The sequence below is a fragment of the Doryrhamphus excisus genome, linkage group LG12 (assembly GCF_037039965.1).
Source record: "Doryrhamphus excisus strain RoL-2023G ecotype Guam linkage group LG12, RoL_Dexc_Guam_v1.1, whole genome shotgun sequence".
Taxonomy (NCBI): domain Eukaryota; kingdom Metazoa; phylum Chordata; class Actinopteri; order Syngnathiformes; family Syngnathidae; genus Doryrhamphus; species Doryrhamphus excisus.
In genome coordinates, this window is record NC_136368.1 from 3,711,727 (window position 1) to 3,738,125 (window position 26,399).

At 42.2% G+C, this 26,399-nt stretch overlaps 2 protein-coding genes across 6 annotated transcripts; both read right to left on the reverse strand.

Annotated features, from left to right (window-relative positions):
* Positions 1-325: 325 nt before the first annotated feature.
* On the reverse strand, positions 326-25,093 carry chn1 (chimerin 1). The gene is made up of 8 exons (XM_058081456.2): positions 24,954-25,093; positions 10,979-11,502; positions 9,358-9,442; positions 4,777-4,950; positions 3,796-3,873; positions 2,351-2,488; positions 898-1,003; positions 326-806 (listed from the first exon to the last, which is right to left on the reverse strand). The coding sequence occupies exons 2-8, from the start codon at positions 11,228-11,230 to the stop codon at positions 635-637; spliced, it is 1,005 nt and encodes a 334-aa protein (XP_057937439.2). The 5' UTR covers positions 11,231-11,502; positions 24,954-25,093; the 3' UTR covers positions 326-634.
* LOC131135489 (tubulin beta chain-like) lies at positions 21,676-25,102 on the reverse strand. 5 transcript variants are annotated; one of them, XM_058081442.2, is made up of 6 exons: positions 24,954-25,102; positions 23,739-23,839; positions 23,160-23,268; positions 22,966-23,076; positions 22,624-22,868; positions 21,676-22,495 (listed from the first exon to the last, which is right to left on the reverse strand). In XM_058081442.2, the coding sequence occupies exons 2-6, from the start codon at positions 23,793-23,795 to the stop codon at positions 21,734-21,736; spliced, it is 1,284 nt and encodes a 427-aa protein (XP_057937425.2). In that variant the 5' UTR covers positions 23,796-23,839; positions 24,954-25,102; the 3' UTR covers positions 21,676-21,733. The 5 variants fall into 5 exon arrangements, with proteins under 5 accessions (XP_057937425.2, XP_057937424.2, XP_057937427.2 ...); XM_058081441.2 differs by having other exon boundaries at positions 21,676-22,546; XM_058081444.2 differs by lacking the exons at positions 23,739-23,839; positions 24,954-25,102 and having other exon boundaries at positions 21,676-22,546; positions 22,966-23,081; positions 23,160-23,243.
* Positions 25,103-26,399: the final 1,297 nt, after the last annotated feature.

Genomic DNA, 26,399 nt, shown 5'->3' on the forward strand with positions numbered 1-26,399 from the left:
CTCCTAGCTGTGAGGTCTGCGTGCTAACCACTCGACCGTGGTGCCGCCCCTCTAAGGGAATCCCTCAATCAAAAAAAGTTGAATAATAAGTTTATTTACAACCATACAAATTCAAAAAAACTCCCGAGTATTTGACCAGGTTTAATAAATTAATCGGCTCATGCACAAGTTGTGTACAAATAATGACAGTACAAAATGAATGTACAAATAATGCTACAAGAAAAGTCAGGCAAACACTGACAGGAGAGTTTGAAAGGTTCATAAAAAAATAAGACATTGTAATAAGGACCCCGATACCCACCCATCCACCCGACCCACCCACCCACACAACAAAACCAGTAGCTTATTTTTAGTTGTCGTAATACAAAGTTGTAAGAACTGCAGCCGGGTACGTGGACTAGATCTAATCACAGCACAGACTAAAGCAAAAATCACAGCAACACAATGGTTCCACATGCTGAGATACAAAGCACCGATGCATGCTGGCCTGTTAGCAGCACACAAACACCCCCACCCCGACAAAAATGGGGACGCACGGAGTCGAGAAAAGTGTCACCTCGTGCATGGTAAGAAGAGTCCATACAAATTTTTAAAAATCTTTTTTTTTTGTGTGTGTGAAGGAACCGATGTGCGTTCAGAAGAGCACGTCCACGTTTTTAATCAGCATCTCCACCACCTGCCTTTGGAAGCGGATGTCGTTGAGGGCGGTCATGGCGTCCAGATTGGGGGTGCGCATTAAGGTGGGCCCGAAAACGATGGCCAGGTTCTCTGCGTTCATCAGGTTGTATTTCTCGTTTTGTGTCACCCTGAAATGTGACAAGACAACAAGTGAAACCCTTCCGTTTTCACCAGGAAACCCCATATAATAATATCCATTTTATGGCATTATTGGCTTACCTTTTTAAGTGTGCCATGAGATACTTGAGCGTTTCGTTGTGGGGAGGGGGCAACAGAGCCAGAGCCTCTCGGAAAGCTTCAAGCTTCTTGTCTGGATCTGTGAACTCTGACACGGGAACAACGTAATGGTTAAAAGCCGACACAGCTCTTGGGATGCATTCAGGGAATCGATGCTTTCCTGGGGGGGGGGGGTGATGGAAGCCATTAGCCTTCAATGGGAGCACGCTAATGCATATTCCGCTAAACACGCTTGTCAAATATTTATGCAGGGCTTCTGCTGGGTGCTGACGTGGACTTCGTGCACATCTCTCCAGGCATTTCTCTCGGCCCAAGAGCTGTCCTATCTAGTCTTTAAGCATCAACTGATGAAGCCTACTCAGAAGAGGCTAAATACGATTTCAGCAAAAACAATCTGAGCCTGATTAAGTTGTCCTATCTAGTTTCTGAGCATGAACTGATGACGCCTGCTCGTAAAAGATGCAAAACACAAATTATAGCTGTCCTATCTAGTCTCGATTGCAACTGGGCTGTTCATGTTGTCTTAGAAGATGTTTCAGCCGTCTTCCAAGCAGGCTTGGTAGGAGAGCAAGTTTTAGTGAACTGATGAAGCCTGTCCAGTTCATGCTCAAAGACTAGATAGGATACTATTTATCAACTCTACATAGGACAGCTCTAATTAGAGGCTAAACTTTGTCTGAGGCAACTTGAAACCTATCTAATCTTTGAGTATGAACTGAACTTTGAGTATGAATCTGAGCAGCCAGATAGGACAGCTCTAATCAGACTAGAGCTGTCCTATATGGTCTTTCAGTATGAACTGATGGACTGAGCAACCAGATAGGACAGCTCTAGTCTGATTAGAGATGTCCTATCTGGTCTTACAGTATGAACTGATAGATCGGGCAACCGGATAGGACAGCTCTAATCAGACTATCTGGTCTTTCAGTATGAACTGATAGACCGAGCAAAGGGATAGGACAGCTCTAATCAGACTAGAGCTGTCCTATCTGGTCTTTCAGTATGAACTGATGGACTGAGTAACCAGATAGGACAGCTCTAATCAGACTAGAGCTGTCCTATCTGGTCTTTCAGTATGAACTGATAGACCGAGCAAAGGGACAGGACAGCTCTAATCAGACTAGAGCTGTCCTATCTGGTCTTTCAGTATGAACTGATAGACCGAGCAAAGGGACAGGACAGCTCTAATCAGACTAGAGCTGTCTTATCTGGTCATTCAGTATGACCAGATAGATACTAGATGTCCTATCTAGTATTTCAGCATCAACTGATGAAGATGAGAAGACCAGTCCAGTTGATGCTAACTCAATCCAGACTAGGTAGGACAAGTCTTTAAGCATGAACTGAGGAAGCCTGCTCAGAAGACAGACGGAATGTCTTGAAGGCGCCCTGAGAATAAAACGACGTGGATGAATATGTTTTGTGTGAAACTCACTTGCAGCCTCGATGAACCTCGGGTAAGCGTCGTACGAGATGACGGGAACGGGCAAATCCCGCAGGTAGAGCTTGAGCGCGCCCGTGATGATGTTGATGTCTTCGTAGGCTTTCACGGAGATGTCAGTCTTCTCTCCACCTGTGACAGGACAATGTGTGATGGAACAAGCGGAAGGCAAGAAAGGACAGCAGAGTGAGAGGTGGTTCACGCTCGTACTTTTGACATCAAGTCTGGAACATGGCGGCCATTTTGCTGTGGACGGGATACATTTCAAAGTATCTGCTATCGCCTCCCTTGGTTCTGTGCGTTTTGGCGAGCAGGCCGTGGCCTACTTGTGCTGGCAGGCTGAACATCACAGCGCTGTGAGCTGGAATGACACTCTGTCATGGATGATCTCCCACATGCTCATCTGGGAAAGACTTTAGCCGCCGCTCCACTTGAAATTCACACTCCACTTGCTCAATGTCCACTGCTCATTTTTAAAGATGAGCTTGAACCCTCACCATTGTTTGGAGGCTGTATCCTTTCCTTACTTCCTGTTGCCTTCAAAACCAATGTTATCGCTGATTATACAGTGTTTATTCATGTCCCTTTAGATCAGGGGTCTCAAACATGCGGCCCACGGGTCAAATGTGGCCCGCAGGACACTGGTTTGAGGCCCCCACCTTGATATGTTAATATTAGTGCGGCCCGCGCAAGTTTGATATGGATGCTGTATGGTATCATGTACGCAGAAAAAATTATTACGTTTGATTAATGTTCATGTTAAAGGTTAAATAACTGTTAATAGTTATCCTCCCTATCCGTGTGGAAGTGGTAAGTTTTTGGCTATTTAAGTTTAAAGGAAATAACTTGAAGGCTACCGTTTAGGTCGCTAGCTCTCTAGTTTGCGAGTTAGCATGTGTCTCAAGACCCTGCAGTTGCGCAATATGTTGTAAATAAAAAGAGTATAAATGTGACTATAGTCGTGTTTTGTCATGTCTACAGGGCTCTAATAATGCTTTGTTCATTTTAATCTGAAAAAAAAATTTTGTCTACCCACCAACTATATGTGGTTTCTTAAGTTTTTATTATTTGCCGTTTTATTATATTTATTTATTACTGATTGATTGATTTTCTTTATTCTTGATTTGTTTATTTATTTTTCATCTTAGACAGAGAACTCATACAGATAAATAAATTCTCAATACCGTAGAATTTCAAATCGGGGGCGTGAAAACATTTCTGTTTCCTGGGGGGTGCGTGACAGCAAGCAATTGGGAAGCACTGGTGTCATGGTTAGTGTGGTACTCTTCCACCCCCTCAGGTGATTTGTGTCAACACTTCATGTGAGGGACACTTGGGTACTCTCAGAAGGACACTAAATCCTTCCGCAAAGTGTCACTCTCTCATTAATCAGCAGTGACGGTCGTCTGCATGCAGGAGCAACACAAAGGAAATCAAACCTTTGTCGAATGCCATCTTGACTTCTTCTACCGAGTCGCTGAATCCGGATATTCTGTAAAGGCCTTCAGACTTCAGTCCTGTGTGGCGGGGGGTACAAAACTGACGTCAACACACTTGACACAAGTCATCAAGAAAATGAAGTACCGTGCATCACCTGTGGTCATTTAGGAAATTGAATTAAAAATTATCTTATGTATGCATAAAGCATTGTGGGTAAAAACATCATCTAAAATAATGGGCAGATGCAAATGGTTTTCTGCATCACTGGGCAACCTAATAAAGACATGCATCATCCGTCGAGGACGGAATCCATGAGCTCCTCCAACATCATTTTAGGGACATAGTCGTCCCTCGCTATATTTTAAATAAACTATGGAAGAAATGGTTGACTGTGACCGATTATTATTAGTCAAAAAATATACAATATGAAAATACAAGTTGTATGAAGTACAGTGGTCACTCTGCATCAGTAATGACGAGCCAACATGCCATGGCTGAGATCGAGTGAAAAAAAAGGTTCGCCTCGCATTCCATGTGGAAGTGGTACATTTTTGGCTTCTTTGTCCTTCTTCCTCACTCTGTTTGAAACACTTATTTAATTTGAAAATAAGTAAATTGGAGACGCTAAGTAGTTAGCTTGCTAATTTCTTATGCGAACGGCAGCCGTCTGTTATGTCCCTGCAGTAATCATGTAGCCTGCGCAATGTGATGAAAAACAAGAATAATAGAAGAGTAAAGCTGACTATAGGGGTGTTATTTCATGTTTAGAGAGCTCTAATAATGAGAAAAACAAAAATATTGTATGTAAAATATTAAATTTATTCATATGGAGTGATACTTCACAAACATGAACTTGCCACGGTCGCCATCAACAATGGATGACTATTTGCGATTCAGTATTTTTGGATGTAGTTTTTTAATTTTTATGTGAAAATAAGTTTTTTTTTGACACTTTTATGAGTGCATCAATTCACTCTCACCTCTCGACTCAATCTCTCGTATGCACATGTCCACCACCATGGGGCGTGCCGTGTTGTGAGCTTTCACCAAGGTGCTGAGGTCGCAGCTGTACACCTTACGGATGTGTCGCAGGCTGGGCTTGCAGTTGTTGGGAACCAGAGGCGAACACTGTTTGTGGACGTTGACGCCACAGTCTGCAAGAGAGGACATGAGAAGTGATTATTTACCTCTGGTCATGCTTCTTTGGCACGCAAAATAACAGTGTTGATGCATTCTTTCAGTTCAGTAACCTCATTTAGCTTTTGTATTCACTCAGATTCCTCTGAGAAATAATTGACAGCTTCATTGTGGGTCTCCGCCAGGAAAACAACAACAACAAAGGACTTGTTTTTCTCAATCAGTGTGTACACCATGAATGTCCTCTCTGTTATTATGCATGGCGAAGTAACAGCGAAGTGCCGTTGGCCATTGTTACTCTTTGGACTAGTTTGAGAGGACGCAAAACCACATGAAATAACTCCAGATGAAGCAATTTCAGTAGAAATAGTCTATGAATGCTAAAAAATGCAGAATAAACCAATTTAGGATTGAACCAGCAACCACCAGCTTGGGAGACCAGCACTGTATGAACTCGAAAATGAATATGAAAATATACTATATTATGAATTTCCACCAATCTCATTAATTTCCAATGGGAAAAATTTTACAGATTATGGAACATTTTCAGAAAAGTCCTGAAGATGATTTGATTTTGGAACGGTTTGAAGCTGCAGTAGTTAGTTGATTAAAAAAAAGTCGTAATTCGAAAAGCTGGCATATAATAATGGAGAGTGAAACATTTTGAAATGTAATGTTGAACCATTACATGAGGACTGAGGATCGAACCAGCAACCATCAGGTTGGGGAGGGGTGAATTTGTTTGTTTTAAGCGCACTAAAAACGGCAGAATTTGAATAGTTGGAATGTAAAAAAAAAAGGAATGACAACAGAAATGTATCAACAGATGACACAATGCTTGGGGGGTTCGAACCAGCAACCACCTGAGTCACCCTGAAGAATAAGAAGAATTAAAATGCATATTTGTGCAGTTGAGGGCGTCATATTGTTGACTAAAAACATCCAAATTAGAAAGTTTAAATGGCATAAATAAGGTGAACCATAACATCAGAATAAGCAGAATGTTACCATAATAGGAAATGGAAAATGATTTTCCACTGTTAGGGATCGGGAAATAAATTATGGAATGGAAAAATTGTCACAGAAATTATAGTAAATATGTTTTTTTAATGGGCTGACTAGTTCACATTGGACTGGTTTAAATCGGTTGAAAAATGTGGGAGTTTGCAGAGGCGGAATAAGAAGTGGAAGTGGAATAAATACATGAAAAATGGTGTCAAATTTTCTATGTGCGAATGCCGAGAAGCAATAACAACCAAAATATAAACTCCTAGCTGAATGCATGAATGATTTCATTTACACCACATGACGGGACTCCACTCCTCCAGTGCAACAGAGCTGGACGTATTAGAGGAACACTAAAAGGGATGAGAAGCGGAGGAGGAACGCCGCCACTGTTGCGCTTTGTTGTGTGTTTTTTTTTTTTCCTGCTCTGAAATCAAAGCTCATGCAGCACAATGGCAGCGGAAGCAGCAATTCAGCCGCTGCAGGCGACACCAGACCTACTTTCACACACTAAAATGGAGCAGCTCCTCCAGCTCTTAGATCTTTTCAGTCCTCTCTAATTTCAGAGAGGGTTTTATCCCCGCCACCCCCCAACTCCCCACCCCAAATTTTACCACTCAGTAAAGGTCTGCGCCATAAAGCTGGGAATCGAGTCCACGCAGAAGCCGAAGACAAGGTTTGGATTAAGATGGGTCCCGGGAGGAAAGGTTGCAGCATTGATATGCATTGGTGCAGAAATGTAATTACCTTAAGAGATGACTCTCTTAAGGAGATGTGACAGGCAGTACAATGGAGGCCGGCGTCCATGTGTACAAAGTGAGGGCCTCCCAGGTCTCAGGTGGGAGGGGGGGTGAGGGTCAGGCGGACTCCAGCAGGATGCATTTTATTGCGCTGTCAGCGTTTTGCTATAATGCGAGGAGGCTGCACTTTGGATGGTGGCTTGTTTTTCTCACCGCGTTTGACCTCCACTCGTATTTGTGGGGGCTATTTTTTTTTTTATAAATAATGAATATTACTGTGTGTGACCCAGCGGATTGGGCAAAGCAGCGGCTGCATTTTAATTTGCGTGGAAACGGAGCAGCTCTGAACTCAGCGCCTCATTAAAGAGGCGTGCCAGCTTTGTTTTCCTTCACGGGCATGATGGGATGAGACTGTTGGGGTTGGGGGGGTGGTTTAAGGAGGGTGTACGCTGATGAGGAAATGTGGCACAACAAACACCAAGCAAAGGCTGGCTCCCTGGCGCTGGGCCAAAACAGTTGAGCTGGTACAAAAGCGGTGAAAGGGGGTGTCGGAGCACTTTTTGCCTATGCAAATCCCAGCACCATGAGAGACTTTGGTGGCCTAGATTCTCTTTGACTGTGGTGGAAAAGCGAAGGAATGGCAGCGCAAGAAGGCAGACCGAAAACATAGGCGGCTTTAATTTGGTTGCTGTGGAGCTTTCAAAATGGAAGCATTAACAATTAACGCCTGAGCTCCCGCTGATCCTGTGTGTGTGTGAGTGACACACTTTGTTTCATCAATAAAACATCAAACAGGAATTGGCAGGACGGGGATTTCATCAATTACTTTAAAATGGAAGCTTCACACAAAGTGGCAAAAGAACGTTTCTTTTCTTGAAGGGTACATTAGTGACAATTGTGGGAGAATAGTTCAGTATTATACAGCCCATTAAAGCAGGAGTGTTCAAAGCGCAAAGTGGGACACGGCATATTCAGAAAATATATAATTGGTTGGTGGCCAGCCAATCACAAGGCACATATAAACACTCACATTCATACCTATGGACAATTTGGAGTCGCTAATTAACCTAGCATGTTTTTGGAATGTGGGAGGAAACCGGAGTACCCGGAGAAAACCCACGCATGCACGGGGAGAATATGCAAACTCCACAGAAAGGTTAAAGTTTAAATATTTCAGAAAAAATATGCTGCTTTTTTTAAATCATAATATTATGAGAAACAAAACAAAGTAAAAATTTAGTTTTTGGAAAATCAGGTTGGTGGAAAAAACAAGACAACCTGAAAAAAATATATAATAATATAGGAATAAAGTCAAAATATTTTTTTGTATTTGTATTTCTGAAATATTTTGAGAAGTTTTTAAGTTTAACAACAGCAAATGTGAAAATTATAATTCATCATTTTTGAAAAATTAGGTTGTGGAAAAAGTTATATTCAAAATATTATGGTAGTAAAGTCATAATTAGGAGAGGAAAATTTACAAGGAAAAAGTCAAAATGGAAAAAAATAGCCATTAGTCATTTTACGAGAATAAAGTCAAATTATTAAGATGAAAATGGCATATTTGATAATCATAAAAGGACAAAAAAATCATTTTTGTAGCAAAAAATGTTATTTTTAAAAGTCATAACATGAGAATTTGCCATTTTTTGGAAAACTACATTGGAGAAAAAGTTATAACACGGAAATAAAGTCAAAATATTATGGCAAATTACAAAAAGAAAATTTGCAAAGATTAAGAAGAAATTTCAACGATTTGGACATTTAAAAAAAAAAAAAAAATGAGGGGAAAATAAATCAATAAATAAATAATAAACGTCTTTGTATATTTTGCATTATTTCATTTATCATTGTGTGGCCCTTCCTGGTTAAGGTTTGGACACCCCCTGCCTTAACAGTGATGATTCCTGCTTTTCCTGGTTAGGGTTAGTTAGTTAGTTCCACTGTTTGTCCACTGGTGGCTGGTCCTTCAACTCCTACATCAAAACATTTAGAATATTTATAATTAAACAGGCTTTTAAAATTCATACTGACTGACATGAACATGAATATCACAATTGTCAGTCACGAGTGGGAGTGCTCTCATTCCATAAGCCTATGGGATGAGATTGGGAGCTCGGTGAACTTGCTGACTGCCAACTTGCTTGTTGGATTCGCTGGCTTGTTGTAACTTAGCCTATTCAGCCTCTCAGGTATGTTCTTTATGCCACTGCTGAGATGACTAACTGGCAATCCTTGACACATATCAGTTGTGTTGTTCTGTGTGCTATTTATTGTGTAGTTGCCTTTCCAAATTAAAGGTTTCTACTTGGTCCTCATTTGTGGTAAATAACTTGCCAAATGAATGTGACTTAAAGTGACTTAAAACAAAGAAAACGCTAATGACTTCAAAACAAAAACAGAGTAAAGTATTTAAAAAGGTATAAAAGACATCACATGTAAATGCTAATATAAAATGATCCCTATCGTTCACAAACATGGAGCCATCGATGTTACGTCATAGCTTTAGCTTTAAAGCCCTCATTTCATTCTATTATACAACCCCCCTCCTACTAATCCGGTGTTTTCACTATTGGGATTGTAGATTAAAGGGGAATAATCCAGCTCCAGATGCGCTAAAAACCAAGTAACCCACATACAGCAATGCTCACTTTGGACTTTACGTTTGACGAAGTGTACCTGAACATTTCACCCCTTGAGCCATCAGCCCCCACATGAAGCTGGCACAGTGGTCGCACCAGTGAGGCCCGCGGAAGGCGTGGACCTGCAAAGAGGGGGGTGGACAGATATTAGTTGTTATGTTTGAAAGTGTGAATATCCCCTTCTTTGTCAGACCACTCTAAAAACAGACAAAAGTCGGTTTTCCATGAGATGCCTGGGTTCTCATACACTCTTTCTGTTATCATATATCATAAGTAAATCATGTGGCGGATACACCCAGCCTAGCTTCTTTATTCAGCCATCTTGGATCACACAGTCGACGTCAAATAGCTGTAAAGGAAAGTTGTTGTCGTGTATCCATATGCATGCATTACCCAATATTTTCGGCATGTAAAACAATAATGATTCTCCACAAAATGGATTTTGGTTGATATTTTTGGGTGTCTGGAACAGATGAATTGGATTTACATGATTTTCTATGGAAAAAATTGCTTTGGTTTTGTATGTTTCAGACTTTTTGAAGACCTTTTGGAATGTGTTAATACCAAAAAGTGAGGTAGTTTGCCCAGGAAAGGGCTGCATGAGGTAGTTCCAACACAAATATTGGTCTTTTCAGTTTTTAGATCCAGAATTATTTCGACCCTTTGGACTAAAACTGAGGTACTGCTGTACTACTTCTAATACAATTGCCACACACGTGGCAAAATGTGGTTCTTTGCCCAATAAAAGACTGCATGAGGCTGAAAATGAGGATCCGAGTGAGGATCAGGTTCCAACGCAACATTGTCGTGATATCAGGAACAATTGTGATCTTTGCTGTTATGGCACAGTCGGGGGTTTGACACCTCCATCGGCGTGAAGGCAAATTTGCTATGGAAACAGCCAGCCCCGCCAGGTAACAACAGCACAGCCAATCAGGAAGGCCTCTGGGAGCGAGAAGCGGCGGTTTGAGGCATGGTGTCAACAACCGCGACAGCAGGCAAATCATCTTCTACAATTAGTGCGTCAAGAGACTGAGTGTTTATTTATTAGACGTCAAATCTCAGCAGTCTGGGGTTGGTGTGCAAAGACATTTTCCAATTCTACTTTCATGAATTCAAGGTATGAATCAATGGAACACTTCAATGGCATCCACCACCAGCTAATAAGTCATTGAATGGAGGAAGCCGTAAAGCAGCGGAAACAATTCCTGGACTATTGGGGTTAGAAGCTACATCTGGGTCTAAGATGCTTCTGTTGTGGTTTCTTGCTAATAGGCTTTCCAATTGGGAGAACTGTACTCATTAAAGACATTAAGTAATAAAGGGGAACAAAGACGGAGGAAAGAGGAACGCAGCGCTTCAAAGCCCGTCTGGTAATATTTCTCTTCCTGCGCTGCTTTGCAGGAAAGCAGAGCAAAACAGGCGCCAGATAGAGGTACGCTCCACCACTCCATCAGCCTAATCTCTCCATCTGGCACTCCAATTAACGGCAGCGGCACACACAGCACCCCACAGATTCTCCTTTCATCGTACGGTTCTGCTTTTAATCTCCCACCTCCCATCTCATGTCCCACTGGGGAGGCGTGAGAAGCTGCCCCGTGGCCACACATGATGGTATGAACCCGGCCGGCCAACTTCACGAGAAATTCCAGTCTCACCTTGAAGTTATGGACTTTCTCCGATCTTTGCGGTCGGTCGGTTTCCTTCAGCGAGGCTCTGCGGACCAGTGAGGTGAGCTGTGAGTAGGCGAAGAGTTTAAGAGGCTGCCAGAAGGTTGCCGAAGGTTTCTCTGGCCCCATCCTCATCCCCAGAGCGGCTGCCAAGATCTCCTCCTGGTTGGCCTCTCGCTTGGCCCTCTGCACTACAGACTTGTCCTCCTTGTGAGCCTCGTAGGGCTCCTCGGACGGCATCCTAGGCTCGGCCGTCTCCCAGCTCAGGTGAGGAGACCCCCCCGGAGTCCAAACATGAAGAAAGTCCCTGATGCTCAAAGCAAGTCCTCACTGAGCAGCATGAACATCATTGTTGAAATGATCCCAAGAAGAAGAGTCCTGGTAGAGCAGTGAACAAGGAGACAAAGGTTGGAGACCAAACGCTTTTTCTTGAAGCTCCCTCGGAACACGTATGCAGATGAGATGTGTGGTTGCGTTAATCCTCTCCTCGCTGTGCCGAGCTGATATTCTCCCTGGAACACAGGCAGCACACAGTGTTTAGATGCTGTCAGGGCAGGCAGAGTGAGGGGGAGGAGTACAGGAGGGGGGGTGGACTCTCAGAACAGTCACGGCAGATTAAATGGATCCCACCAGCCAATGGCGGCACGCATTCATCGGCTATGGTGGCTGCCACCCCGCCCCCCACAACCTTTCGTCGCCAGATAACCAAGCAGGGGAGCTGGAGTGAGAGTGGGCCGGTAATGAGCAAGGAATGAGTCACGCATCAGCACAGAGACCACTCGCGACAGGAGAGGATCTATTTTGAAAAGCACGTTGCCACAGACACCGATCATGGAGGCCACCTGAAAGAACAAGAACACCAATCCTTTAAATCATAAAATACGACTATGGATATTTTTTTAAATGCAGACATAAACATACTGTATATGATTTATCCTGAAAAACTAAGCTCCTCCAGCAGTTATCTGCAGCTGTGTGTTGCACGCTTAGAAACATGGCATGCTATCTTATGACAACGTAGCAAAAACATGAGGTGTGGGGGTGCTGGAGCCTATCCCAGCTGTCTTCGAGGGTACACCCTGGACTGGTTGCCAGCCAATCACAGGGCACATATAGACAAACAACCATTCACACTCACATTCATATCTATGGACAATTTGGAGTCGCCAATTAGCCTAGCATGTTTTTGGAATGTGGGAGGAAACCGGAGTACCCGGAGAAAACCCACGTATGCACGGGGAGAACATGCAAACTCCACACAGAGATGTCTGAGATTGGAATCGAACTCGACTGTGAGGCCTGCGCATTAACGACTCATTACATAATTATTTGTATTTTTCCCCAGGTAGACCTGTGACCCACTTTTAGGTGGCGACCCACCGGGTGAGAACCACTGCTCTAACTATCCCTTAATGCAGGGGTGCCCAAAGTGATGGCCATATTCTAAAATAAACAAACAACAGTAAAAATGGAAAATAACCCCAAAAAGGCTGCTGAAACATTTACAGTTAACGTTTCATCAGCCTTTTCGTGGCTAATCATAACATGCATAATATGCATAATAGCCTTTCGATCAAAATTTATTAATATCAAAATGATATCTAGGCTGCACGGTGGACGAGTGGTTACCATCCCTCATGAGACAAAAAACAAACAGGAATACATCGTACATTTGCAGGCCTCACAGCTAGGTCTATATGTGCCCTGTGATTGGCTGGCCACCAGTCCAGGGTGTACCCCGCCTCTCACGCGAAGACAGCTGGGATAGGCTCCAGCACCCCCTGAAATGATATCTACACAGAATAATAATAATAAATAAATCTGTCACTGTGGGTGTCATGGGATTGGGTCTATGAGAAAGACACAAAAAGAAAATTACAATACAAAAATATGACAATATATTACAATCTAATAAAACAGACATGATCAAAATATTAATACCAGTGTAAAAATTGCTTGAATTTACCTTTTGCACATTTGTACCCTAATGAGGTTTTAAGTAGAGCTACAATATGCCAAAGCAAGAAGGGGGAGGGTCACAAAAAACCTTTGGAACTTGTAATGAAGAAATAATAATAACAAAATGTTGTTTTTCACCTGATCAAAAGTTCAAGACCAAAGACTATCTGCCAAAATTATTGACCACAGAAACAATTGTTAAAAAAAACACCTTTGTTTTGTGTGAGGTTTAATTCCTTACGGACAGTTCTTGGCTTTCAAATTTGTGTTTTTGTTCCAGCGTGATGCTTGGGTGGCTTTTGTGTGGAAGCCCTTGAGAGCTCTGACCTCAACCCCAACCGCCACCTTTGGGACGAAGTGGAAAAGACACTGTCAGCCATCACGGTGACCTCTGCTCTCATGGATGTGGTTCTGGATGAGTGGACAAAAAAATCCAACACACTTGATCCATATTGAGGAAGGTTTTCCCCTAAGGAGTGGAAGCTACTGTGTATTACAGCAAAGTGAAGAGCATGTATAGTATGTACATATAGTATATGTGATGCTATACTACAGTATACCCCGTATATCTTCCATGATGGCTTGATGCCTTTTGTCTCCCTTGCAGCGGTGGCCCGGCTGGTATTTTCTTGAGGTTTATTGTTCCCGTACTGACGCAGCAGCGTGCATGCAAATGAGCTATGAAATATAACACCATCACAGCAATGTGCAGACTGCTCGAGTCAAACGCGATGATGTCGCCTATGTCGGGGAGTCTATTTCCGACTGCTTAGGTGCAACATTCACACATCAGTGCAGAGTTCATTCTTTATTGTCACGGCAGGTAAAAAGCTATGAGAAATCAGAGTGGCAGAGAAGAGCTTTGAAGAGGAGTGTACTTATGAAGAATGACATCCCAATCGGTGGCATCTGACAGGAGCTGAATCGCAACATAAAAGACGGCAAACAGAGCGCTTCCATCGCAGGCCTCCTGCTCAGACGAGGTCCTCACTCAGAAGTTCCGAATAGATAAAAGCCAGCAAGAGCCTTTGTATGCACCGGTTCATCCTCCAACACCGTGAGCACTTTCCTGGGCTTTTCTGACTGTAATTGTGTTGCCTGCTGTTAAGTGCACAAGGCGTGTCCGACTCTCAGGATGTGGTTCGCTTTGAACGCAGCTCTAATTGACTGATTGATTTACTCGCCACTCAGAATTGTCCAGAAATGAGACCCTTGGGGGGGGTGGATGTCCAAAGTACAGTATCTTTCACATCTTCACAACATATCCGCCTCAGCACCATTAGTTCTATTCTCTTTACGGTTTGAGAAAAAGAGTTTAACACTATAGAGTGGCTCCCTACGCATTTGCAATTCATACACAATCTTTACTCGTTTATGTCTTTCAGCTTCACTGATAATGTTGTTTGTCAAATGTCGAGGTTTTGCCCGGCCATTGAACGCACCATAGTTTTGTTTGGTTAGGTTAGCACTAGCTTTGACAGTCGGCACAGCCTCCAAACTTGCAGAGGGGTGAGTGTGTTATTATTTGAGGCTAAGTCCTTGGTGGGATGTGGTCAGAGTACAAGAGGCTAGACCAAAAGCCTCCTTTAGATACTCAAGGAAGGTAATTTGATGTCTTAAGATAGTTTTTGTTTATTTCTTGACAGATAAAGAAGTGCAAATAAAATATTTTCAAAATGTAGATATTATTTCTAAGCAAAAATGCCTAAACCTATTACTTAGCTACTTTTATCTTGGAAGCAGATGGAGTCCAAAAATGTGTGGACCAGTGTAGCCCGACGGGATTACATTTCTGGTACAAATCGTCTGTCGAGACCATCTCATTTTCAACATTCCAAGAAAACATAAAAAACAATGAAACATCAGTAACGTCTGCTTATCTCATGCTACATATTATTCTTCTATTTCCCCGGATCTTGGCTTGTTAAGGCTGGTCCTTCATGTGAGATCACTTGAGATACATATTGTGGTCAAAAGTAGAATTGCACAACTCGGGTCAGACAAAAATGCTGTTTTGTCATAAAGCAGTTGAGGCTCTAAAATTCAAGTAATTCAATAATAAACATGAAGAGAATTTTTTTTTGCACTAATTATATAAAAGTCTTCCAATAACTTGACAGTTGAATCACGCTCTCGGACTATTTCCTAGTCTCATGACTGGTACCCAAGAACTTTCTTTCATCTGAGCTTTGTTTGTTTCTTCATCTTTGACTTCAGGTCATTGGGCATTTGGAGATATGATGCTTTTTTTTTTGCTGTGTATAAAAGTTGTTACATAAGTTGATGTCCCTCTAATGCACCGCTGACCCAACACCATGACCTACTAATAAGTACACAGCCACAGTCCTCGCCCTGCTGTCATGTTCTTGTCCAAGTGGACATAATCATTGACACGTGTAATCTGGAAATCCCACCTCACTGCTGTAACCTTAACATGTACTTTAAATGATACATAACATCACAACATTTGCTTTGCCAACCTCATCCTTGAGCAGAGCTGTGGATCACAAAGTTACGTAACGTTATGTAACATGATGATGAGTGTGATGCAGGACACTACGAACAAGTCTGATAACATATGGAGGAACTTTATCCTGTCGTTTTGAATCAGGTCGGACATATGCGGTTGTCCCTTACAATATCATGGTTCGATTATCATTCCCTCAACATATCACGTTTTTTTCAGAAATTCATTTGTAAATGGTGTCTGTTTTACAGTAGACTATTGTCTATTATTAGTCAAACATATGGATATAGTATGTAGTATTCTCTCTATCAATAGGTGGTAGTAATGACAGAGAACATTGAGACATTACCTTACATTACAGATTACCTTTACACTGCATTGCATAAACTCATGAAGTCAGCCATGGCTGGAAAAAAGTGGAGTAAAAAAATGTTCTCCTCCCATTCCATGTGGAATTGGTACATTTTGGTACACAAGTTGTAATGTGGTGCAAATGATGAATAATAGGAGTGGGAAGCTGACTATACAGCAGGTGTGTTAGTATTTCATGTCTCTAATTTAATCTCTGGGGCGGGCTGCACGGCGACCGAGTGGTTAGCGCACAGGCTTCACAGCTAGGACACCCGAGTTTGATTCCACCCTCGGGCATCTCAGTGTGGAGTTTGCAGGTTCTTCCTGTTCAGGCATGGGTTTTCTCCGGGTACTCCGGTTTCCTACCACATTCCAAAAACATACTAGGTTAATTGTCTGTCAGTGTGCAAAAGGTTAGAATGCCATTTCCAAAGCTTTGGGACTCCAGCAAACCAGAGTGAGAGCCATGATGCGCCAATGGCCAAAACATGGATCAAACCTTCCCAGGCCTGGCTGACCAACCACAGAGGGCAGGGATTACTCATCCAAGAGATCACAAAAGACCCCCAACAACATCTAAAGAAGTGCAGACCTCATTTGCCTCAGTTGAGGTTAGTGTTCATGACTCCACCATAAGACACTGGGCAAAAGTTCCAAGACCAAAACCACTGCTGAACCAAAAGCACATTTAGGCTCGTCTCAGTTTTGCCAGAACACATCTTGATGATCTCCAAGACGTTTGGGGAAATAGTCTGTCGTCTGACGTGACAAAAAATGAATTTTTGAGAAGGTGTTTATCCCATTACATCCGGCGTAAAAGTAACTTGATAGCAAAAGTAAAATACGGTGGTGGTAGTGTGATGGTCTGGGGCTGTTTTACTGTTTTAGGACCTGGAAGACTTGCTGTGATAAATAGAAGCCAATCCCATCTGATTTCAGGCACAAGGCGGGGTGCACCCAGTACTGGTGGCCAGCCAATCACAGAGCTGCAGCCCCAACAAAGATTATTTGCTGGGCTTGCAAGAAACCTGCAACAAATTAAAGTCAATTTCCCCAGGAAAGATAAATTACCGGCATGTGGCTGGAACAGTCTGTGTTGTGACAGTGATGTATGGTGCTCCGCTATCACCATTTGCTATTCATACGCAAGGTCAAAACATGGGTAAGACACACAGCGCTATCAAGATATACTGTAGCTGCATGTTGATATAACCATCAACTGAAGTCTGATTGTGGATTCATTCAGCCACTGTCACACAAAAGTATTATCTGAATAAATAATCCACAATGCAGCTCAGTCACGGTCGTAGTTTGCTTAGACAATGAATGAAACGTCAAATGACACAAACGTGTTTATATTGTCATCATTCAGTGGAAACGAAGGAATGACCGAGTCCGGTTCTAGGCCAACATATATATCTACATAGGAAAAACTGGCCAATGTAAAGACTGACAAAGGATTCCAGGCGATAATTAAAAGGTTTTATCTGCGTGTGGCTCTGCAAGCCATTTCCTTCAATGATAGTCGGAACAAAAGCTCCCAGACGTTGATTAATGGCTCATTGTGTGCTGGCTATTTTGGCAACAGGTGATACAACAGTTAGCGTGTTGCCTTCATAATTTAGTCATCCATTCAGCGGCTAACTGACGGCAACACATATGTCAGTTTTGCAGAAAGCAACCCTTTATATTTCTGTTCTGAAAAGGAACGCTAAATGAGCGGCGATCGTCTGAGCACAATCTGTCATGAGAGGGATGTTTTATGAACATTGAACATATTGCCAAACACCCGACTCCGATTCATTCGTATATTACATTATGATAAGACTGTCTGTGTGGCTTAGCATTCCAACACAGTACAGTTGATGGCATTGTAACGCTGCCCTTCTATTGGCCGGCGACTGCCGACAACCAGCTTGACAACACGGTGCACAACGGCACAACTTGGTGACCAATCAACCAAAAACATAAACATCACAAGTTTTATGTTCCAATGTGTAAGTGCTAACAACAAAAACTTAACTTGAACTGTTATTTACAAAGTGACCTCAAAGCATGCTGGGTATAGCAGTGGAAACACCTATATTATATATATTTCAAGAAAAAATAGTCTGCATCTCACCTTGAAGAAGCCTACTGTTACTATCAACTTTTTGTCTATTTTTGATGTTTTTTTTTTTTTACATTTTCCAAAGTTCTCAACTTTTACTTGGATTTTTTTTTCCTCATAATTATGACTTTGTTTCTGGAACATCATAACTTTTCCTGTATATGTTTTTCCAAAAATGACAACTTAATTTTTCGTGTTTCTCATCATACCATGACTTTGAACTGAATTCCAGCATAATATTATGAGCTTATTCTCATAAAAGTGTGACTTTTCGTTATATATAGGATATTCATTGTCAGAATATTATGAGTTCATTACAATGTTTTTTTGTTTTTTCTTCATATTTATTGTTAAGTCATCTTTTTAGAATGTGCCGTGGGCTGCAAATGGCCCCTGGGACGTACTTTGGACACCTAACTTTGGATATAACTGCATGCTCTGTTGAGGTAATTCGGTAGATTGGACAATGACGTCATCCAGCCCTTCCGCCACTCCATCAACAGTATCTGCAAATAGTCCACTCAGCATGAAAAGCTCCTTTGTAGAAGTCAGCATCACATGCCATAACGTAACAAAACGTAAGAGATGGTGAAAGCCGCTGGTAAGCTATTTATCCGTCTTACATGATCGGACCTCCTGCTGAGTGATCAAAGGCGTCTGCCATGACTTCTGGACATGTCATGAGCGGTGCTTTCAAACAAGTAACAATGAACATTAGCATGCAGGCCTCACAGCTAAGAGACCCGAGTTCAAGTCTACGCTCGGCCATCTCTGTGTGGAGTTTGCATGTTCTCCCTGTGCATGCGTGGGTTTTCTCCGGGTACTCCGGTTTCCTCCCACATTCCAAAAACATGCTAGGTTAATTGGCGACTCCAAATTGTCCATAGGTATGAATGTGAGTGTGAATGGTTGTTTGTCTATATGTGCCCTGTGATTGGCTGGCCACCAGTCCAGTCACCAATCAATGGTGTTTGGGAGAGAACACTGATTCAGGCACGTAATAGATGCGGTAGAGTGATATTCCGCCATGAATGGTCCATAAACATGCTGCTACAGTAGCTGGGGGACAGCTGCTCTTGACTGCCATTTGGCAACAGGACTGGACTCTGAGATGTGTAATCTGCTCACGATCTGCTCTGGCTGCACAGGACACAAACCTGTGGAGTGTTGAGCATATTGCATCTTATATGTTTCACTAGACGCAGACATACGGCAGCTGCTTGGAGTGCCAGGTTCCCATGAGAATGTTTCTGAGCCATTGGACTGGTTGTCTTATGAGCTTGGTTAGCAGACTGGTCCCATGAGGAGCTTTTTTATTTTTAAAATTTAATTTTATGATTGTATTTTTGTTATTGTTTTAAATTGCTTTGCTGTTTAAATTGTTAATTTGTTTTCATTTTGCAAAAAGTTGTTAAAATTTCTATACAAGCACAACAGATCTTCAATAACAAATTTTAAATTATATACTTTTTTCTATTTTTCTTTTGATTAAAAAATATAATTAAATAGATGTATATTTTTTATTTAATTATTATTCATTCATTTATTATCCATTCCTCACGCGCGTTGTGGTGGTGGAGCCTATCCCAGCTGAGAGGCAGGGTACAGGTTAATTTATTTTAATTTATCAGCAAAACACATTTTTAAATGTCATTTTTCTGTATTTTTTTTATTTTATCAATGAATTCATTCATTTATTATACATATAGTATAGAGATGTTGTGTAATATTTGACAAAGTATTGTATTCCAGTGGTGACACTATTAGATAAGTCAGTATAGAGTATAGTCCAAATGTGGTACAGTGTGTGTTATCGTATCTTAACCCTTATTATTCAATGTGTCCTTAAGAGGACTGATCCATCCAACAGCGTGGGTGATCACGATGCATTACTTAACATCAAACCTGTGACCGAGCCACTTGTCCCGAGGAGCCAGCGTGTCCGCTCATCATGTGGCCCCGTCGTTGCTCCGTCCATGTATATCAAGCCACCTCCACCTTACATAATATGCAGAAAAAGATCTTACACAAGCAGTGGGATAATGACTGGAATCATTCATTCTTTGCTTTCAACAACGAAGCCTGAACTCTGTGCTCTCGCTAAACTATTATCTAAGCCTGGTTTTCCGCTCCTGACATAGTGTGTCGTCACACACATACTCACAAATACAGAGACTGGTTGGTGGAGAGATAATTCAGCTCTATGATGTCAAAGCAACGTGGAATAGTCAGGCGCTGCCTAACGTCCTCTCACAAGGACAAGCACGCTCATTGTTGACGCGCCGCCGTGCTTGCCTCTGGCGGCTTGGCCACTTTCACACGCTGTACTTCCTCCGAAGGCAAGATGAATTTACGTACATCACGTCATGGATCTGTCCCAACACGCAACGATCTGTTGTCTAACATCCTCAGAAAAAGATGCTATCAACTGGCAGCAACGTGGCATATCAGCCACCTTAAAGAAAAGCAGACCTGCTGTGGGACCTGATGGAGAGACTTGCCCACCATCAACAAAGAACAGGCAGCATCTGTCAAGGCAGATTTGGTTTGGTTTTGACCAATATATACAGTTCCCTAATCCCATAATATTGCTTTCTTGTCCAGGGAATACTAGAGAGTTGGCCGATATAGAGAGCTAATAAGATCTCCTTTAGAGGACACAAGTAATAAAAAGGGTGAACAGACAGCCACACGTCTGCAGGGATCAATATCCGTCACGGCTAACGTCTGCCAGAACCACACACAAGCACACAAGGGCAGACAAGTCCAAGTGTGTAAGGGTGAGAGGGGTACTAGTAAAAATGTCTATTATGGCTGGAAAAGGTCAGTACCAGCACTATCGGCAAACCTTTATGGGCTCCCACTTTCAGAAGGATTTATAAGCACAGCAGAACCTCGGTTTTTGAACGTCCCAGTTTTGGTATGCTTTAATGATGTGGCGCAGAACAAAGTGTTGTTTTCAATCGTGAGGTTTTAATGAAGATGCTTGTTTATTCCGGCATCTTGGATCACACATGCCGAGCACGGAAAATGAGGATAGAAAATGTATGTATGTCTGCCGCTGTTTATGACTTTGTAAATGTGGTGTTTGACATTAGCGTCCTGTAGACATGAAGCATCTTTTACACTCCTATTATTCATTGTTTACACCACATTGTACAACTTTTATGCTGCAGGGAATCGAGACGGCACACTAGCCTGGATTATTTTTCTTCTAAACTTAAGCCAGAAACTTACCACTTCCACACAGAATGGGAGACCCTTTTTTTCACCCAATCGTGACAAACATTCGGTGGCTTCATGCAGGTAATGTCAATGTCAATGTTTTGTGTCAATACTGCACGTGCAATTTATGCACGTAAAACTCTAAAAATGTGTTTTGCTTGTGTATTTTAGACGGGCAATGAAGCTAACTTACGGTTACGGCTATCATTTTGTTAGCATGCTAGGTGTCTTTGTTAGAAACTAAGGACATTTAGTGATAAAAATACACAAATACAGTCACAGTGTATTAATAACACAACAAGATGTGTGCCATATTGTACGCTAACCGAGGTAAAATTTAGCCGAAAATATGCTAACCAGGGCGGACGCTGACTGAGGTTCCATTGACTGAAGAAAAACAATGTAGAGGCTGTGCCTTTCAAAGGATTTTATTTAAAAGGAGTAGAGATTTACAAATGGTTCGGCCTTCTTTAGTGTTTTCCTTGTCTTTTGTTCAACATTAGTAGTCGACTGTGTTAAAAAAGAGTACAGTATGACACAAGAATAACAAGATGGGCTTGCAAAGCAGCAGTCTATGGGGCTTGCATGCTGGGCAAGTCCATAATAAGAGAGCAGGGAGATCTTGTTGTTTTCAAGCAGCCACTTCAGTCTCTTCCCCAAATTCCCCTTCGTTGTCCACAGTGGCATCCTGGTACTGTTGGTACTCGGATACCAGATCGTTCATGTTGTTTTCCGCTTCAGTGAACTCCATCTCGTCCATGCCTTGAGCCGTGTACCAGTGCAAGAAGGCCTTACGGCGGAACATGGCTGTGAACTGGTCCGAGATGCGCTTGAACAGCTCCTGGATGGCCGTGCTGTTGCCGATAAAAGTGACAGCCACCTTGAGTCCGCGGGGCGGGATGTCACAGACGGCGGTCTTGATGTTGTTGGGGATCCACTCCACAAAGTACCTGCTGTTCTTGTTCTGGATTTTGAACATTTCCTCATCAACCTCCTTCATGGATACACGGCCACGGAACACCGTGGCGACGGTGAGATACCGTCCGCGGCTCGGGTCGCATGCGGCCATCATATTTTTGGAGTCAAACACTTGCTGGGTGAGATCACGGACCGTGAGGGCTCGGTACGGCTGGCTGCCCCGGCTGGTCAGAGGGGCAAAGCCGGGCATGAAGAAGTGCAAGCGGGGGAAAGGCACCATGTTGACCGCCAGCTTGCGGAGGTCGGCGTTGAGCTGACCGGGGAAGCGCAGGCAGGTGGTGACCCCGCTCATGGTGAAGGACACCAGGTGGTTCAGGTCTCCGTAGGTGGGTGTCCTCAGCTTGAGGGTGCGGAAGCAGATGTGGTACAGGGCCTCGTTGTCAATGCAGTAAGTTTGATCTGTGTTCTCAACAAGCTGATGGATGGAGAGAGTGGAGTTGTAAGGTTCTACAACCGTATCGGACACCTCAGGACAGAAACAAACAGAACCTCTTTATCACAAGGTACAATTTGAAAGTCACACTGAATGAAAGACTATCTCACCTTGGGGGAAGGCACCACGCTGAAAGTATTTATGATACGGTCGGGGTATTCCTCACGGATCTTGTTGATCAGTAGGGTTCCCATCCCTGAGCCGGTTCCACCCCCAAGAGAGTGTGTGAGCTGGAAGCCCTGCAGACAGTCACAGCTTTCTGACTCTTTACGCACCACATCCACTACCGAGTCAACCATGTCAGCACCATCAGTGTAGTGACCCTTGGCCCAGTTGTTAGCAGCACCACCCTTACCTTAGAGAACAATCACACACATGAGCATCTGATCTCATCTGATTGGATAACACAACAGATTGCAGTCTGTAACTGACACAGCTTTATGCCAACCCACCAAACACAAAATTGTCAGGTCGGAAAATTTGACCAAAGGGTCCAGACCTTGCGCAGTCCATGGTACTTGGTTCCAAGTCCACGAGAATGGCACGGGGCACATACTTGCCCCCTACACTTCAACCACACCAGTTTGTCAATGCAAGAACAAAAGCTGAGGGAAGACATAAATCAGTTCCTAGCCAAGCAACCAACCTGCGGCCTCGTTGAAGTAGACGTTGACCCTGTGCAGCTGGAGCTCGCTATCGCCGTGGTAATTCCCGCTTGAATCAATGCCGTGTTCGTTGGTGATCACTTCCCAGAACTGCAGGCACAAAATGGTAAGGATAAATTCTGGAGTGTTTTTGTTCCTCTCTATTCCTGGAATCAGCTTGTTTTATGAATATGAAAATACCACATCATAACATTGCATCATAGGTATTTACTTTTTAATTATTACATTTTCAATTATGCGGAGGAGCTGCGGTTTCTCCCAGATGACAGTGCTACTCACTTTATCTCTAAAGGGAAAGCTTATGACCATAAGTGACCGTAGGAATGCAATTTATTCACACAACGGAGCAATGCAGAGTCTGCATAAGAGCCCAACTATATCTCTTTTTGATTGAAAAATGAAAAAATATATATTTTTTAAATTCCCTAATATTGGAATCGGCCTGGAAGAAATTCTAATCAGTCAGTCCCTAACGAGAATGTTTTATTCATTGTAACCAAATGATATTATGCATAAGAAAAAAATATATAATAATTTTAGATTTATTAATATTTTCTTACCTTGCAACCCATCTGGTTACCACACTGGCCGACTTGGATGTGCACAATTTCCCTCATTGTGGACGCAAAAGTTGAGTCTTGGGTGAATTTCCAGCAAATTGCTTTCTCACGGTGAAGGAAAATGAAAAAGTGTGTGTGTGACAAGTTATAGCAATTTAATTTTGAAATCCAGTCAAACACTGATAAACGTCAAAATGAAAAAACAAAACACTGTGGCTTCACCATTAATATCAATGTCATCAATGAAATACAAACTCATTAATTGCATGTAACCTGATCATGAAAATGCCTCATTTAACCACAAAAAGTAGTATCGTAAAACGGGGTTTGGTAATAAGGGACAATTTTCGGGAAAATTCATGCATTTAAAACATTTAAAACATTTTCCCGAAAATTATCCCTTATTACTCCGCCGTCCCTTATAACCCCGTTTTATGGTACAATATTAGTTACAATCGGTAACTTACCACCATTACCAGTGCCTCATGTATTAATAACATTTAAAGGGAGTGTATGCAAATGGTTCGAGATGGCTTTTTTAAAACCAAACACCACCAGTAGCAATCTTACGTTACCAATAATGATTTAAAGAACAGATCGGAATTCACAATTATGATTTAAACTGCAAAAAATGGTTGTACAAACGTAGGCCCGACTAAAATAACTGGCGTTCATGGCTGTCACTCACTGAGGACATACTGAAAACAGGAAGAGGGCGGGACATAATGTATGGCAGCACATTCGAATGTTGGCGCCCTCTAGGCAGCCAGAGAACGTATTGCAATACAGTTCCTTTAACAATAGTCTCTTATTTCTTGTACTTATTCATTGACTGTTCGTATTTGTGCACTTACTTATTCGCGGACCGCCTGGAGGTTTTGTTAGCGACCACCAGTGGTCCGCGGCCCACACTTTGAGTCGTCCTGCTATACGACTATCATTACTACTAATGTTGAAGTTAAAAAAGTCAAATATGTAAATATATGTGGGCGAACAAATGGGGGGGGGGGGGGAAATTGCGCTTATGGCAAAACTGGCACTTTTCGTGTGTACTTTTTATGATACGTGACGTCACGACGACGCCATGTTTCCATCACAACACAACCCGCCTTGACGTTCGCTAGCATAATTAGCTACACAGGCTACACCACCAACACACACACAGTTGCGTCATCGAACATTTAGTAGGAAAATAAACATTTGAATGAGTCTTACCTTCTCGCAGTTATCCCCACAAGCCGACTGGCGGTGGCTTTTGGGTTCAATTCAACAATTTCTATCTACCTAACGCGGTCAAAATGAACACGACCTCACCCACTAACCATAAGAACCAAGTGCGGCCATTGCTGACTGATGGTTGCCAGATAGGCCAGATAGGCAATAACAAATGAACGCAGCAGAGCCTGAAACTATCGTATTTTGAGGAAAATCGTCGTAAAAGGTCGATTTGAAGTTGCCAGTACCAAAGACCACATGAAACACATCTCGCAGTTTTACTTTTACTTAGTTTTACTTGCAGTTTTACTTTGAAATAAACTAAAAGCTGCCATTGGCCAAAACAATGCACAACATTGTGTTTGTCTTGTAGTCTTGTATTAAAATGGTCAAATTGTCGTACACTATTATTACTTTAAAAATGGACTTATATCCATTTTTGTATCTAATCAAATATATTAATAGTAAAATATATTTTCACCTAATAAAAATAAAAATAAAATTTCCAAATTGAAGTAATATTGGACAGTGGGAAACCCAAAGTGTTCTCTTTATTTTTTATGTGTAATTTACTTAACACAATTGAAGACACTTTCTCCTATCAGGATGACAACACAACGGCTGGGAATTATAGGAATTACCATAAAAATACATTATGTAAATGATCAAATCGCTAGCATATGAAATCTGATACCCAAGGCTGAAAAATGATTAAAACCCAATTATAAAAAGGACTGATTTTTCAATGTAATTATGGTATGTAAATCAGAATCCCAAATACTATACTGACTGTGCTGGGGATATTTTATTTGTTATGCTGTCTTGGGGAAAGTACACAGAACACAACTACAGAGATATGTAGTCTAGGGAATAGGAAGCACTAATCAAATAGAACATGAGATGAGAATGAGATAAGCAATACATGAAATTGAATGTACACAGAATAAAAATAATACTGTTGTACCTGACATGTACAAAAACTGAAGTAAGGAATCTGACGCCACGCTCGTTTCCACGATGAAACGACGTCTCATATACACCAGCATGTTGGGTAAATTCACTAAATGATCCTTATTGTGTATAGTCCTACCGTTGACTAGAGACCAGTCCAGGGTGTACCCCCAAAACCCCCAACTAAAAGTCACCTGGGATAGGCTCGGGCTCCTCTGTTCAACAGAAAAAAACAATAGCAACACGTCTTTAATTATTTTTGACACTTACATCCCCCAAACGGCTGGCTTGCAAACACGAGGTGCTTGTCATGTTACACTCGCTCGTTTTATCACCAGCTGCCGCGAGAGAGAAAGGAGTCTCGTCAAACACAACCTCATCAGACGTGCTCGTCCTTAGTGGATCTGGATCAAACTCAAGGCGGCCATTGTGTCGTTTCCCTGGGACATTTCATTGAAACATTTCATGAACCCAGCTTGGATGAGAAAAGGAGCA

Coding starts and splice junctions, on each gene's coding strand:
- chn1 (XM_058081456.2), bottom strand. CDS start 11,230: ATGCCGTCCGAGGAGCCCTACGAGGCTCACAAGGAGGACAAGTCTGTA. Junction 4,951..9,357: donor TCAAGGGGTGAAATGTTCAG/GTACACTTCGTC, acceptor CCTCTCTTGCAG/ACTGTGGCGTCAACGTCCAC. Junction 3,874..4,776: donor ACGAGAGATTGAGTCGAGAG/GTGAGAGTGAAT, acceptor CCCGCCACACAG/GACTGAAGTCTGAAGGCCTT.
- LOC131135489 (XM_058081441.2), bottom strand. CDS start 23,795: ATGAGGGAAATTGTGCACATCCAAGTCGGCCAGTGTGGTAACCAGATG. Junction 23,077..23,159: donor CTACTTCAACGAGGCCGCAG/GTTGGTTGCTTG, acceptor GTTGAAGTGTAG/GGGGCAAGTATGTGCCCCGT. Junction 22,869..22,965: donor ACCTGACAATTTTGTGTTTG/GTGGGTTGGCAT, acceptor TTGTTCTCTAAG/GTAAGGGTGGTGCTGCTAAC.